At 40.8% G+C, this 13,960-nt stretch overlaps 1 protein-coding gene and 1 long non-coding RNA gene across 4 annotated transcripts in view; both read right to left on the bottom strand.

The window, feature by feature from the left end:
- Positions 1 to 311: 311 nt before the first annotated feature.
- inpp4aa (inositol polyphosphate-4-phosphatase type I Aa) overlaps positions 312 to 13,960 on the bottom strand; it is a 28,900-nt gene continuing 15,251 nt past the window's right edge. The window contains exons 4-24 of one of the 3 annotated variants that reach the window (XM_015034632.1): positions 11,983 to 12,101; positions 11,772 to 11,888; positions 11,602 to 11,681; positions 11,394 to 11,511; positions 10,638 to 10,728; positions 10,398 to 10,545; positions 9,979 to 10,109; positions 9,236 to 9,340; positions 9,026 to 9,134; positions 8,912 to 8,929; positions 8,581 to 8,767; positions 7,052 to 7,333; positions 6,823 to 6,970; positions 6,666 to 6,698; positions 5,568 to 5,740; positions 5,351 to 5,474; positions 4,986 to 5,253; positions 4,316 to 4,413; positions 4,127 to 4,239; positions 3,863 to 4,017; positions 312 to 3,777 (exon numbers count right to left, since the gene is read on the bottom strand). In XM_015034632.1, coding sequence (XP_014890118.1) covers positions 3,645 to 3,777; positions 3,863 to 4,017; positions 4,127 to 4,239; positions 4,316 to 4,413; positions 4,986 to 5,253; positions 5,351 to 5,474; positions 5,568 to 5,740; positions 6,666 to 6,698; positions 6,823 to 6,970; positions 7,052 to 7,333; positions 8,581 to 8,767; positions 8,912 to 8,929; positions 9,026 to 9,134; positions 9,236 to 9,340; positions 9,979 to 10,109; positions 10,398 to 10,545; positions 10,638 to 10,728; positions 11,394 to 11,511; positions 11,602 to 11,681; positions 11,772 to 11,888; positions 11,983 to 12,101 — 2,750 coding nt within the window. In that variant the 3' untranslated portion in view covers positions 312 to 3,644. The remainder of the gene's footprint in view (positions 3,778 to 3,862; positions 4,018 to 4,126; positions 4,240 to 4,315; positions 4,414 to 4,985; positions 5,254 to 5,350; positions 5,475 to 5,567; positions 5,741 to 6,665; positions 6,699 to 6,822; positions 6,971 to 7,051; positions 7,334 to 8,580; positions 8,768 to 8,911; positions 8,930 to 9,025; positions 9,135 to 9,235; positions 9,341 to 9,978; positions 10,110 to 10,397; positions 10,546 to 10,637; positions 10,729 to 11,393; positions 11,512 to 11,601; positions 11,682 to 11,771; positions 11,889 to 11,982; positions 12,102 to 13,960) is intronic. The other 2 variants (XM_015034633.1, XM_015034634.1) reach the window with 2 other exon arrangements.
- On the bottom strand, positions 12,532 to 13,885 carry LOC106948787 (uncharacterized). The gene is made up of 2 exons (XR_001425250.1): positions 13,242 to 13,885; positions 12,532 to 13,198 (listed from the first exon to the last, which is right to left on the bottom strand). It is a non-coding gene; the product is annotated as an uncharacterized LOC106948787 (long non-coding RNA).

Here is a 13,960-nt window from a genome sequence, read left to right as displayed (position 1 = left end):
GTGGGAGGAAGCCAGAGTACCCAGAGAGAACCCACATATGTGCAGGTAGACCCCAGGCTGGGAATACAATAATTTGTATGTTCAAATATCATCTAGACTACATTTCCTTGTCGTCTGTGGAATTGAATCCTAATTTATTTCAGAGCATTTAATAATAATTTAACAAATACATTTTTCTTGACTTACTGACTCAGTCATTACACACCAACACTTTACACTTTTAATTTTGTTCTACAGCAATGGAAACACAAGAAACCCAGTAGTTTTTTTTTTTTTGGCAAAGGACTTAATTTGAGACACAGACACTCAGCTGGTTTCAAGAGTCCTTTATTCATTATTCAGTTTTAACCTATTTCCAGTAGGTAGAGCACTCTGCCATTGTTGTGGGCATGTACTATTAAAATAAGGTCATATTTTGGTCAGTAATAGGTGAACATACTCTTAAAGGAGAAGAAATAGCTGAAAATACAATCCATTACTCAGAGAAAACATACAATATACTGAAGGCCAGAGCTGATAAATGAAACTGTTACTGGTGTTTGTTGTAACTCAGGCTAATAGTGTTTCCAGGTTTATGGGAAATCTAAAAGGCAAAACAACTGTAGCACATTTAAGCTGAATGTGCTGCAGCATACTTAATCTCCATGCAAGTAGAATCCAAAAGCTTAGCATTCGTTAACTTATAATTGAGACGCTGTAATTTGTAAATGTAACAGTTTCGTGAAGGTAGATGTATGAAAGGCCCCCAGAATATTTGTGTGCTTATTGTCAGAAGTGATGAAAAGTTGTGTTAGAGAAATGAGCGCAAACATAAAGCCAATAAATCCTTCAACAGCTTTCATCCTGCTTTCATTCCACTGGTCCTTGGCCTTCCACAGCCAAGGACCAGTGGAAGGTTTCTGAGCTGATACCGAAGCAGATCATCTGCACTGCTGCCTTAATATAAACTAACAACGCAGTGGAACATGTCAGCATCTCTGAATGACAGCGTCTCATCTGATCTGACTCAGTGTTTGGTAAAGTTTTACTTCACACAGCTGCTATGAATCCAGTCTACTAGTCAAGTTTTGCTGGTGTGACTTTGAATTTCTGTTGACTGTGAGCAAATAGCACAAAATGATCAAAAACAGAATGTTTATTTTCTAATTTCCATCTTTTCTGCACCCGTACTCTGTGAATACTGGTCCTAGATAATGTTTCCTTCAAAAAAGTTAGGAATATGTAGTAAGATTTATTAAGTATTAAGAAGTGGATCTACACTGTAGTTTGTATTTAATACATAATATACAGTAAGTGCACCACCAGTCAAACTCTTGCCAGCTGTGACCAAGTAGAAGACAAACTCCAAAAGCACAAAGTTAAAGAGCCAAACAATAGATGAAGATATCTAAATGTGATTGGGATCAATGGAAGAATTGCCTTAGTTAAATTAGACTGGGCCTTCTGGATAAAACACGTATTTTAAGTACTGATCGATAGCATTAAACCGATATATACCTCCCATACTGTTTGGATGGGAGGTGATTCCAATTACGAATCTTAACAAATACGTCAACTCTTTATAATTTTTATTTTTCCCCTCTCATACAAAAAGAAATGAAAGCTACAAAAGGCCTCAAGCAGCTTCGCAATTTTCCAGTTTCCGGTACAGAAATGCCTTCTGGACTGGAACCATTCTGATGCTCAGCAAGTTATTTTGACCACATCTAGATGTTCAAATTAATTCAATTGCTGCCGTGTGATTGGCTGGGCCGTTATTCACTAATACAGGAAGTGTTGTAGCTTCAACATAAAGATGAAAACAAGACGGCTCCAACAAAGCACAACTCTAAATCCACAATTCAACAGCTAAATAGAGCTGAGAGAAGGTTTTCGTACTGCGACTTTAAAACCTAAGGCATGTCTAAATGTAGAAAACACTTTCAAATAGTAGAGCAGAAGGCAAATGATGAAAAGTTTACACAGTTTAAGCAAATATTACGACTTGTTTTCTTGCATAGAAATTAGGATGACCCTTCAGGATGTCCAAGCGTTTGCCTTGAGTTCATTTTTGAAGCTTCTAAAGATGCATCAAACTTAATTGAACTTATTTTAAAAAATGTCTCTATTAACTTTATGCAGTTTTGGAATTCCTCTCTAAAACAACTCAGCTGTGTTCAGTAACAGAGGTTTTTACTTATGGAGAATCAAGTCAGCAGGCTCTGCGACAAAGTTAAATAACCGATATAATAAGGCTTTTGTTAATGCATGTTGAAAGTAAAAAAAAAAACACAAAGTTTGTGTGTTGTTATATCAGATGACATCCAATAATAACAGTGTTGACAAGGACAAACAGGTGCCATACAGTGCAAAAGTGTTTACCCCTAACAGATTTATTGTTTTTACTACTATCAATATTAATTGTTGCAGGTTATCAAACAGACTTTAATATCAGACAAATTAAAAACTACAGTTTAAAAAAAATATTTTATATTACTAATCAATTAAGGGAAAAAAATGTCAATTTTTATGAAAATCCCCCGTAAACCTAATAAGCGTAATAACCTCTATAACATTTCCATTAAGTGCTAATGAAGCTTTACATTTCTTTGGGGGAAAAAAAATTGGCCTGATCTTTTTGGCAGAACTGTTGTAGTTCTGCCACATTTAAGGACTTGTTTGAGGTCACACGGCAGTCTGATTTAAGTCTGGACTTGGACTAGACCACTCAAAACCCTTCGTCTGGTGGGGGTGCCAATGCATGGTGGTTCTCCGTTGTTGCATATTTTCTCTGTTGATAATAACTCACATTATGGCTTACTAGTGTCCCAAAACATCAGAAATTATATTGTAACCATTTCCATGGTGATAGATGGAAGTTAGTCTAATTCTCATCTGCTCTCGGTTTTCTTTATACTCTGTTACTTTTGAGATATTTAAGCCAACTTTGTGTTGTCCAATAGGTTTTTCTTTATTCTACAGGTCAGGCAGGAATCCGGTCTGGGTTTGCCAAGTGAAGCAAAAACAGTTTTAATGTCTTCAAACCCAGTTAATTCATAATTTAACAATGGGGTGATTACTTTTTCCCCCAGACAAAGCCATGTTATTTGGGAATATTTTTCTGAAATATTTAAATTAGACACAATAATAATAATAATAATAATAATAATAATAATAATAATAATAATAATAATAATATTAATAATAATAATAATAATAATAAAAACAGAAGCAATCCGTGAAGTGGTTCGTAGTTTTTTCCTGGACTGTAGTTTGTCTCTCATATGAACACATTTTATGTTATTTTTCAGACATAAATTAGAATATTATTGATCCAGCATGGCTGCAAACCTCCAGATGCTACAGCCGGTGCAGCCGTGATGACACGGCCTACAATGTGACACAGAAAGCCTCACATTAGCTGTGAATTGTGATTCTAGTAGCAAAGCTAAGATGGGGGGAGGAAACATTTTGAAACAAATCTAACAGAACCGGCACTTGGACACTGATTATCCTAACACGGACTAAACACAAAACCAGGGGCTGCTGTGTCAGTTTTTGTTTGATATTGTTGTTTTTTTTTAAACATATATATGTATAATTTTTTCAGTCTTTAATATCAGTTTTTTTTTTTTTTTTTTTGGTTCCATCAAATATGAGTCCACTTAGGTCTCAACTTTCCCGTATGTCCCTTCTGGGGGGCGGTACTGTTTGGGGAAGGCCTTGAGCTGAAGAGAGTTAAAGGCATATTTTCGACATCCCACATTCTTCATGGTGTTCTCCCTCCTGCAGCCCTCACTGCCGAGACACAGAAATCATTTTAAGCTATTTGGCAAATGATAACCAAGATATAAGCAAGCGAGAGGAGGCGGGGCCGACCGACCTGCGCATGCAATCCAAGGCCTGGTAGAAGACCTGCGGCGCCATGGCGTGCTCCTGCTGCAGGATCTGACATTGCTCCAGGGTCAGGGACATGGCTGTGCGGTCCTTGGCGCTTTTACAGCTGGTGAAGCGGACGCCGTTCAGGCGACGACATGCCTTTAGGGTGCAAAGAAGCAGATGTGATTCGAAACGTTTTATCGGTTTAGTTAATCATTTTGTGGCAACATTTAGAGGGAAAAAAGAAGGAGAAGAAGAAGAAGTCCACCTCGGCTGCCTGCCACAGGATTTCTACGTTCTTGCTTTTCTTGGCGTTCACATTCTGACTCAGCAGCTTGAGGATGTCGGGCAGAGTGGTGGCGCTGCGGGTCCGAGGGAGACCTGCAGAGATGTAAGAGGAATAAGAAATCTACTGACAAAAATAAAAAATATATATAAAATACTGTGTTTTACTCACAGTCTTCTGGAAGGACTTCTTTGAACTGGTCATAATATGAACTGAGGCGAGTCATGTTCTCCATATTGATGACGTCTTGGAGCGACGTGTCTCCAAATCTGCACAGATAGAAATTATAAATTATTCTACTTTTCTATAGGTTCTCATTCTGTGCTATATTGTTTTTTTTTAACTTCCTTTACAATAAACATTTAAAGTTTTAAATACTGCTTTCAGATTTTCAGGAACTTTTTTTTGAAAGCAACAGAAAAACCTAGATGTGTAACTTTTCTCTCCGTCCTTTCATTGACCGAGTCATAACATCTGAACAACTCCTTTGTTTAGAGGCGCAGAGAAGTCAGCACAAACCGGCTGAAAAATCTGATCTTTTTCATGATTAGTGAACGCACCAAATGTAAAAGTTACCAGAGTGGCATAACAATAAGATTAATTACTGAGAGAAGGAAAGGGACAAATAGCTTTATATTTTTGTAGATTTTTAGCAGACACTCTTTGAGATAACAAACTTTTTCTTCATCCAGGGTGCCAGAGACCAAGATAATGACATGAAACATGTTGGGTTGCGAAACGCTGGCAATCTTTTGGCTCTAACACTTCATCAGTGTTAGAGTTTTTTCAGGATTCTCAATAACAAACCTATAAAATGTATTTATCCGTGTCGGTGACTCACTTCTCAGCCAGCGTCTGCTGCTCGTTGATGCCCACGTTGAACAGGATGGGCTGCACCCGAAGCAGCATCCCGTTCTGGATCTCTCTTGGCAACGTGTCGAACATCACGCCAGGCACGGGAACCCTGACGTTAAACCCAGTCCTGTTCCCCGTGATCACTGGCAGCATGTCGGGGCTGAAACCAGAGGTTGCCTGGGTAACCTTAAAGGTGACATTCCTCAGGTCCATCACGCCAACACTCATGTCCTCCAGCATGGCCAACTCCTCCCCTTTGAGAAACAGGAAGTTGCACAGGACACTTACAGCAGCCAGTCATGACATCACCAGAGCGACTCGTGTGTTTTGACGTGTTTTGTGTGCAGCTACCGTAGGTGCTGAGCAGACTCTCATACTGAACCAGCAAGCCGATGGTGTGCAGCTGCCGCAGGAAGCCCGAGTTGCAGAGACAGTTCCTCAGCTTGAGAGCGAAGCCGCAGATCAGCGCCGTCAGCTGCAAACAAACATCTCACATCAGTACATCCGTAAGTCAGGTTGCCGTTGTACGTGAGTGTGTGTGGGACTTTGGCTGCAGGAGCTGACAGACCGTCTGGCAGAAAACAACGTCGCGACGATACTGCATAGTGAGGCTCATGGCGATGGTGGGGGCGCTGTCCTGCATCAGCAGAAACACCAAGGCTTTCTTTGCTTTGTCGCTCATCAGAGACACACATTCTGTCAGGGTGGTGAGGAGGGGATACAGCACTTCGTTCCATTCGCCTGAAAGATGCGAACCGGGGAAAAGAACCCTGTGTTGCTATGAGAACTCCATTTAAACACTGCAGAAACACAAAATCTTCCCAAGTAATTTTGGTCTAGTAGCTTATAGTGCAAATATCTTAGTACACTAGAAATAAGAGAAAACTAATTTACATATAACCTTTCAGCAGGAAATATGAGATGTCTCAACTCACTAATCCCTTAACCCTTTCTTGCATAGTGATCACTACAGTGGACAGCTATCTGAAGACCATTTCCTTGTGTTTCTTGTGGATTTTTATGTTAGAAATGCACACAGACCACTGAAGTGGACACTAATGCATCATAAAATACACCATCAACTACTGGCCATCAGCTGCAAGTGCAAGAAAATTTTGGTTAAATCCAATATGGCCGACAGACGAAAACTCAGGAATATCCAGTCCCTTCTTCTACTGTACAGGACTCTTGTAGGTAAAAAAAAAATATTCTGACTTCAAGCAACAACTTTCTTTTTGAAGAAAATTACAACTGATCATCTAGAAAAAAAAAATTACAAAAGTATTTTGCACCTTTTTATGCCTTAAAAAATTACAAACACTTTGGAAAAAAAATCCTGACAGAGAATCACAATTCATGCTTGAGAGGGGGTAATATGATGTAAAAGTGCTTGTTCTATTGGCACTTGCAACAAGACAATTTTCCCATGTCACAAGTGAAATAATCTGCTTTTACTTTTTCCTCAATATTAAGGAATTGTTGACTCAAAACAAGCTCCAATTTCTTGCCTAAAAGCTACTTGTAAGTTAGTTTTGTCTTATTTCTAGAGTACTAGAAACTCGGCCAAAAATACTTGGCAAGATTTTGTGTTTTTTGCAGTCAAAATATAATGCAGAATATAAACCTGTCAAAAAAACAAACAAACAAATGAAACAAAAAAACTCACCTGGAGACTTCTTTTCAACTTCTGGACTGCTTTCTACAAAAAATAAAAGAGTTGCTGGTGAAGGATGTGGAGCTAAATAACTGTTTATTTCTGAAGGCTTTTCCCTGAAGCAAAACTTTTCCCTGAATCAGGACACAGGGCAGATTCTCTGACTTACCTTTCTTAGTGCTACTCGGCACTTTGTTGGCGAGCAGAAAGACGTCCTCAGAGCTGCTGTCGCTCTGGAGTTTGTCTCTCTGCAGCAGCCGGTCCACCGTCTGGATCACACACTCCAGGCTTTTATCGACATTTAACCAAACCTTCTCCTGCACATAAACGCACATCCTGGGTGAAAACCAAGCCAAACAGGGAAATCCTAAAAAGCAGGGAGGTTTTTCTCCACTCACCCACTCTTCCTCATGATAGTCCGAATGCGTCGAGGCTCGCTTGCTTTTGCTCCCTTCGCTGGCCTCTGGAGGAGCTACGTGTCTCGACGGAGAAGTGGCTGGGCGGGAAGGTGAGGTGGGGTGGCGAGAGGGGGAACGGGATGGAGAGCGAGAAGAAGGTGAGAGGGAAGAGGAGGAAGGGGACGGGGTGCTTTGCTGCGAAAACTGAGGGCGGGCGGCGGCAAGGGCAACGATGGCTGACGATAGCAGCTTGGAGTCGCACACTGTCACCAACTGACGGGTCTGCAATAGGAGGGGAAGAGATACTGAAGCTCTGCCAAAAGAAAGTTGCTACAAAGAAATATTTCATGTGAATTTGAACTTTGAAATCAATTATGAATGAAGCTAAAGAGAAAAGACAGGATTTCTAAATAAAAATCCTTGAGCATGGCACTTAGCTCCTCTTGTTCAATAGTTTGTAGAACCAACTTCTGATGCAGGTATTTTGAGTAAAGTCTCAGTCAGCTTTGCAGATCTTAAGATGAAAATTTTGTCTATTCTTTGCTCTGACCTACAAATAATGATCAGGTCTAAACTTTGTGCAAATGCTTTATATGCTTTTGTTGATCTAAGCAACTACTCTGCAGCACTGCTTGTGTGTTTAGTTAGGTAAAAAATAATCAGGGTGAGGTGCATGTCACGGTTTTTAAGTCACGGTTTGGAATGTTTTTGGTACATTTCAAAAAAGAAAAATTAATAAAAATGTATAATTCTTGTTTTTACTTTGATCAGTAGTACACAAAGAATCAAATTTTTTTTCATTTCTGATATTAAATTGATTTTATTATGTTCTAAAAGTTAAAAAGAAAAAGTGGAAATCATAAAACTGGCTACATGGAGTTTTGTTTGGGCTTTTTTTCAGGAAGTAAAGTGATATAAGCAAACATATCGAAAGCCGGAATAGACAGAACAAACAACAAAACAGCCACTTAAAACTGGTCAGTGTTGATGTTGGTAAACTTTTGAATCAGACTGAACCCACATTTGAGAAGACAACATGCTTAAATCATTTTGGAGTTGTTTTGATATTTTAGAAATATCTATATTGTCCTAGCTGTACCTGAATGCAGCATGGTATCTGCTGGGGAAATCCCCTCAACTTGCATTTCTGTGATGCGCTGAGTTTGGGCTGATTGGATGCTACAGGCAGGCAGTCAATTGGATGTCAGCTGCTTTTCCTCCAGTATCAATAATGTTTAAATTCAGCCTGAAATTGTTTCAGGTGAGAAATTAAGTTCATTGCAGAACGAGCTACATTATTATTGTTGGGGGGAAAAAATGCTTTGGTTCAGCCCACCTTCTCAAAAATTCAAGGTTTTCATCCATAACCTGGTAGTTTTTTTTTTTTTTTCCCAAGCAGAACATTTTGCAAGATTTTTAACAATCATATACCATTTTCCTTTCCCCATCACATAAAATCCAAGTTAAATGCATTTGTGATTGCTATAATAAAAACAACAACCTTCCAGCTTCTCTGAGCAATGTCTTACCTTCTCCGTTAGGATGGCCAGAGTTCTCTCCAGAGCGTTGGATGAGCGTTCCTTGGCGGCTCTGGACAGACGTTCGGTGTAGTAACACACCTGCGTCTTCAGAGTGTTGATCTGAGCAATCAGCTCCTTCGCTTTAACGACATCCTGAGGCTGGTAGGTCATTCCTTTCGAGCCGAAGCCAGAAGAGCTTCAGGTGCGTGTCAGATTGGTCCACGTAACAGGAAAAAAGAGGACAGAGAGAGTAAGCGGAGGAAGCAGTGTGGCAAAATCGAGAAAACATTCAAAAACTCTTAGTAGATGGCTTCTTATAACCCTTTCCTCTAGCCCTTACCTCTCTTCCTCATAAGTGCTGATTGAATAAAGGACAGAAAATCACACAGAAAAACATTCATGAATGAGCGCAAAGAGCAGAGCTGCTGAGCGACTTTGTTTTGATTTCACTCACTGTTTCCTGGCTTCTTCAAGCTTGTGCAGCAGTTTTCTGAGGCCGCAGCCTTTGAAGCCCTGATGATGCGCCGCAGGAGCCCCTATGGTCACGACGTCATACGTCCAATCTGATGGGAAAGACGCAACAAACGCCGACAGTAAAGCGACCGCACTGAATCAAATATATTACCATTAGTCCTGTTTAGGAGAACGACGCACAGCGACTCACCGTAACCCGTCTCTCCCTGAACTCTCATCCGCTGGATGTGCAGGTTGGTGGGAATGAATTCCAACTTCCTCTCAGCTTTTAAGGTGCTGGGCTTAAACGAAGGTCCTGGGAGACAACAGGAGTAAAAGATGGACACGGATTATTCATATCTTCTTCACAAAGTTAAATACTTCAATATTTTACTCATTTCATAAAAGATCATATATAAAGTATATCAAACACTCTTAAAAAAAAACTATGTATTTTTTACATTTCTGTGTGGGTTCTTTGTCAAAGGGCTCGAGACAGAAATGATTTTCTACATCAGATTATTCTGGGAAAGCTTGTAATTGTTCAATATTCTGTACAAAATAACAGAATATGATTAGTCTAATAATCAGTCACTTTGATTTGCTGACCTCTGAACACTTGACCTCCACAGGTGCAGATAGTCGCAATATCCTGATTACTAAATAAAATTATAAGAAAAAACCCACCAGTGTTTGGAGACAGAGGATCTGAGATGTCAACCTGTTTATAAAACTTTCTAATTAGAATCATCTGACAGCAAACAAGTCGTAATAGAGGAGTGAGAGACCAGTGAGACCTTCAGGAGTTTTAGCTCTTAAAGAGATAGAAGTTTTGGGAGGTAAAATGCAGGATCTCACATTGAAAATCATCTGCGGTCTACAACCTAGCCCCAGTTTAATATTTCATCTCAGTGTGCAGTGCCTGTGATGCAGAAGTGAGCTTCTGTTTCTTACCTTTGTATTCATGCAGGTCACTTATGGTCTCCTGGTATGTGAGGATGATAGTCTGGTACTGAGTGATGATCTGCCTCCTGAGATTCTCCCGACACGGAGCGAGCTCGCCCAGCTCCTCCAGCTCACACACCCTGCGAATCGAACACACACGCAGTCACGGTCAAGACATTCGGCGAAGTCGAAGAATATTTAAAAAGCCGTGTTTGCCGCCACCGCCGCTGTGTCAGACACCAAACACACGGCGAGTGTATTCATTTGCAGTTGCAGCACAACAAAGGAACAAAAAGACAAATCCACAAATCCACAAAACAATAAAATCAAAGGTTTTAGGTTTCAACTATATACAATTTAACCACATGATGGCTGCAATGCAGTGACTGAGTTTCTCTTAAGTTCAGACTGTAGATCCTCAAAGCTACCTCACGGCGTCCTCCTCCAGGAGCAGTTTGACGAACTGTCGAGGAATATGCAAGGAAAGGACGCTTTCAGCCATCTGCTCCAGGACGCGCAGGTGGTTTCCATCCGTGGTTGGGAAACGATACGTCCGTGACATCACGCCTCCACAAACTCGAAACGCACAGGAGTAGATAGGAGAACTCATAAAGTTACCATAACATTTTGCATGGGCCCGTGAGCAGAGCGCATTTAAACGCACTCACCTGCCTTTAGCATCGGATCTTTACATAAAGACGAAGACTTGGATTTAATAGCCGTGGATCCGGTCAGGCTTTCGTCGACTGGGAGAACCATCTGAAACAGCAAAAGCAACGACACTTGAACTAAATCCTCTGACCTTTGTATGTTAACATACATATTCATTCCTTAATCGTGAAATCAAACACGGTGATCACGACTCCACAAAAATGGAAGTGAATCGGTGGTTTTCCCAGTAATTTTCCTGAAACCAGACATTTACACACGCTGAACAGAAAAGACGGAAAGGGTTTCTTTCTCATGGTCTGAAGGTAAATCAGACAAAGCTTTTCTTGTTTTGGCTTTGACCCAAGTCATACATTTTAAAAGATAATTATCCCTGATACTGACCAAATGTATTCAAACTTTGGAATTCAAAGAAAAAAAAAAAGAAAAAAAAAGAAAATCTTTTCTGGCATTTGACATATACAAATAACTTTGGTAATCCTAACGAAGCTAAGACAGGAAAAGTTTGGTCTGATTTAACTTCAGCAAGTGAGAAAAAAAAAATGTGTTTGTGTCTTTATTTGGCGTGTGTAAATATCTGCTTTCAGCTGTATTTTATACCTCAAAACAACAACACAAATAGCATTTTTCTCAAAGACAAGTTCTGCAACGTTGCTTGAAACAGAAAATTAGATTAACCGGCTTCACTTTCAATCGCTTAAATCAGAAACAGAGAAACTGTGGAGAGTTTGAGGAAAACGATGAGCTTATTTCACCCTTCCATTGACCGTATCCCCCCGCTGTAATCTTGCGACTGGTGCTCTCTGTTCATGCTTCTCCTCTATTTGCCAGGCGATGACTGTGATGTTGCCCACACGTTCATTCTCTGCTGACCTGACACACACACACACACCATGACATCACATCAGATCCAACCATAGCTTTGGCATTTTGCATCCACATTGTGATATTCATCTCTGTCACCTTAGAGTCAAATGCAGTCTGTGGTGTTTGTCCTGCAGCAGCTCCTTTACAGAAAACATGGACGACCCAAGCATGTACATCTGTTGTGGGAGAGCATAAAGTCAGAGGATTTAAAGGATTTAATGCAGATAAAAGTAGACCATGAAGGATTTACATTTCACTACATTTACCGTGCCCTGTGATCGGTCCTTCACATCATAGACGGAGAGTTTGACCTGCGTCTGCTGGGTGATGAGCGAGTCCTGAAAGAACGCTATGCTGCTCAGGTAGATGGGATTACTGGTGCCCTAAAGGGGAGACGGTGACGGCAAGAGAGAGATGAGGAGGTGGTAAAAGTCTCACAGAGCTCCCAGGAAGTCAGCGCAAACTGTTTCCTGTTACCTCTATGATTTCGGTTTGGGCATGCTTAGTCCAGAAGGCCTGCGGCGGTGTGGTGCAGCTGACGGCCACAAAGCTGGTCGGCTTGCGGTCCAGAGAGGGCGTGACCAGCTCACTGCAGGCTGCAGCAACATGGCAACGCAACAGATTACTAAAAGTGGGATTTAGATGGTTGGGTGGCAAATAATCCCTGCAACCAGGGAGTCACAGAACTTCAGAGTTGTTCGTGCTTTATGAACAGATGTTGTTTAATACTTTTTTACTCTGAGCAGTAACAAGACCGCTTCCTGCTGTTCTTCAAACCTGGCAGACGATCACAGCCATGATTCACTGAATTCATCTAGTTTAGAGAATAGATTCGTTTTAAAACTGTCCTGAGTTATTTTGTGCCTTTTGTGTGACTTTCTTACTTCTATATACTTTTTAAGAATATGTTTATGTTTTACATGCTGTAAGGTTTTTACACTATGACTTGGATCTGCATTTTACTTTTATTAGGCCCGAGCAGCTAAGCGCTGCGAAGGCCTATTGAAATTGTACTGTAAATTATTATTCTTCCGTAAAATAAATTGGCTTTTTGGAGGCTTTATCATATTCAAAAACTTACCAAACTTGGCGGGCGCATTGAGACTGTGAAAAATTTACGTATTTTAAGGTCAATGCAAAAATCGCATAGGAAACAGCTCAACGGCGCCACCTAGCAACTTTCAAAAGACCCTTTCCTATTACCTTACTTCATCGTAGAGACTTGAAATTCGGTACACTTGTAGAGCTCCCCAAGACACTCAGAATTTACAATTAATGTCATAGTGCAAGTATCACAGAATGTCGGCCATTTTGGATTGAAGTTCCAATTTTGACCCGATTTTGGCCGTTTACAGGGTTCGCATTTGATCGAACTTGTCCTAGGGATTTCGATCGATCGGCTTCAAACTCGGTCAGATCGTTCATATGGCATGGCTGATTAAAAGTTATCAAAGGTTTGCGTTTTCGTGCCTGATAAAGGGGGGTTTCCTGGGGTCAAAGTTAACCTATTCGCCATGAAACACGAAACTGTCATAACTCTTACACAAAAACTCTGAGAGGCACCAAACTTTCAGTGATTGATCATCGTCGGGTCCCCTACAATACCCAATGGTCAATTGATGACATCACTTAGGCCACACCCCCTGATAACAGGAAGTGTCATGTTTTACTCTGAACGGTCCCTTTCTGACCCCTTTGACCTAATCAACATGAAACTATGTCCACAGACAGAAAACATGTTGGTGTGTTGTGGATTCCAACCCCGTTTGTTTTTGATGGAGGAGGTGGGCGTGGCGGCGTGGCGAAGTGCTATGCAATTGCTATAGAGCCAATCGTATAGCAACGCATTTGCTATACGATTGGCTCTAGATCCCACAATTTTGAGTCCAGCTGCACCAAACTCACTAGGATGCATCCTTATCCATCCCCGAACAGGAATACATAACAGTCGTTGATGGGCGTGGCCTAATTTCTCTACAGCGCCCCCTAGAATTTTTTAAATGATCAGCCCCAAGCCATGTTTTAACCTTGAAATATGAAACTGGGTACACATGTGTATCTTGTCAGGATGTACAAAAAAGTCTCTTGGACCCATGGTGCAAACCCAACAGGAAGTCGGCCATTTTGGATAAAACCCGCCATTTCCTGTTTTTCATACACTTCGCATCTGATCGAACTCCTCCTAGAGCTTTTGAGATACAGACTTCAAACTAACTCAGCACACTGTTCAGACATTGTAGATGAAAAGTTATCAAAAGAATTCTCGTACATCAAAGCATGTGGGCGTGGCTACGTGTCAAACTTTGACTTTTCTCCATGAAACATGAATGTGCAATAACTTCCAAATGCCAGGTCAGAGCTACATCAGACTTTCCATGTCTCATTATAGACCACCCTTAACCCCCTTACAATGGTTAATTGTTGACATAACCAAAGCCCCCCTCCTTCCAACAGG

Source organism: Poecilia latipinna, unplaced genomic scaffold, assembly GCF_001443285.1.
Source record: "Poecilia latipinna isolate Pla-1442-1.1 unplaced genomic scaffold, P_latipinna-1.0 Scaffold307, whole genome shotgun sequence".
Lineage (NCBI taxonomy): Eukaryota > Metazoa > Chordata > Actinopteri > Cyprinodontiformes > Poeciliidae > Poecilia > Poecilia latipinna.
This window is presented reverse-complemented; position numbering and strand designations above follow the sequence as displayed.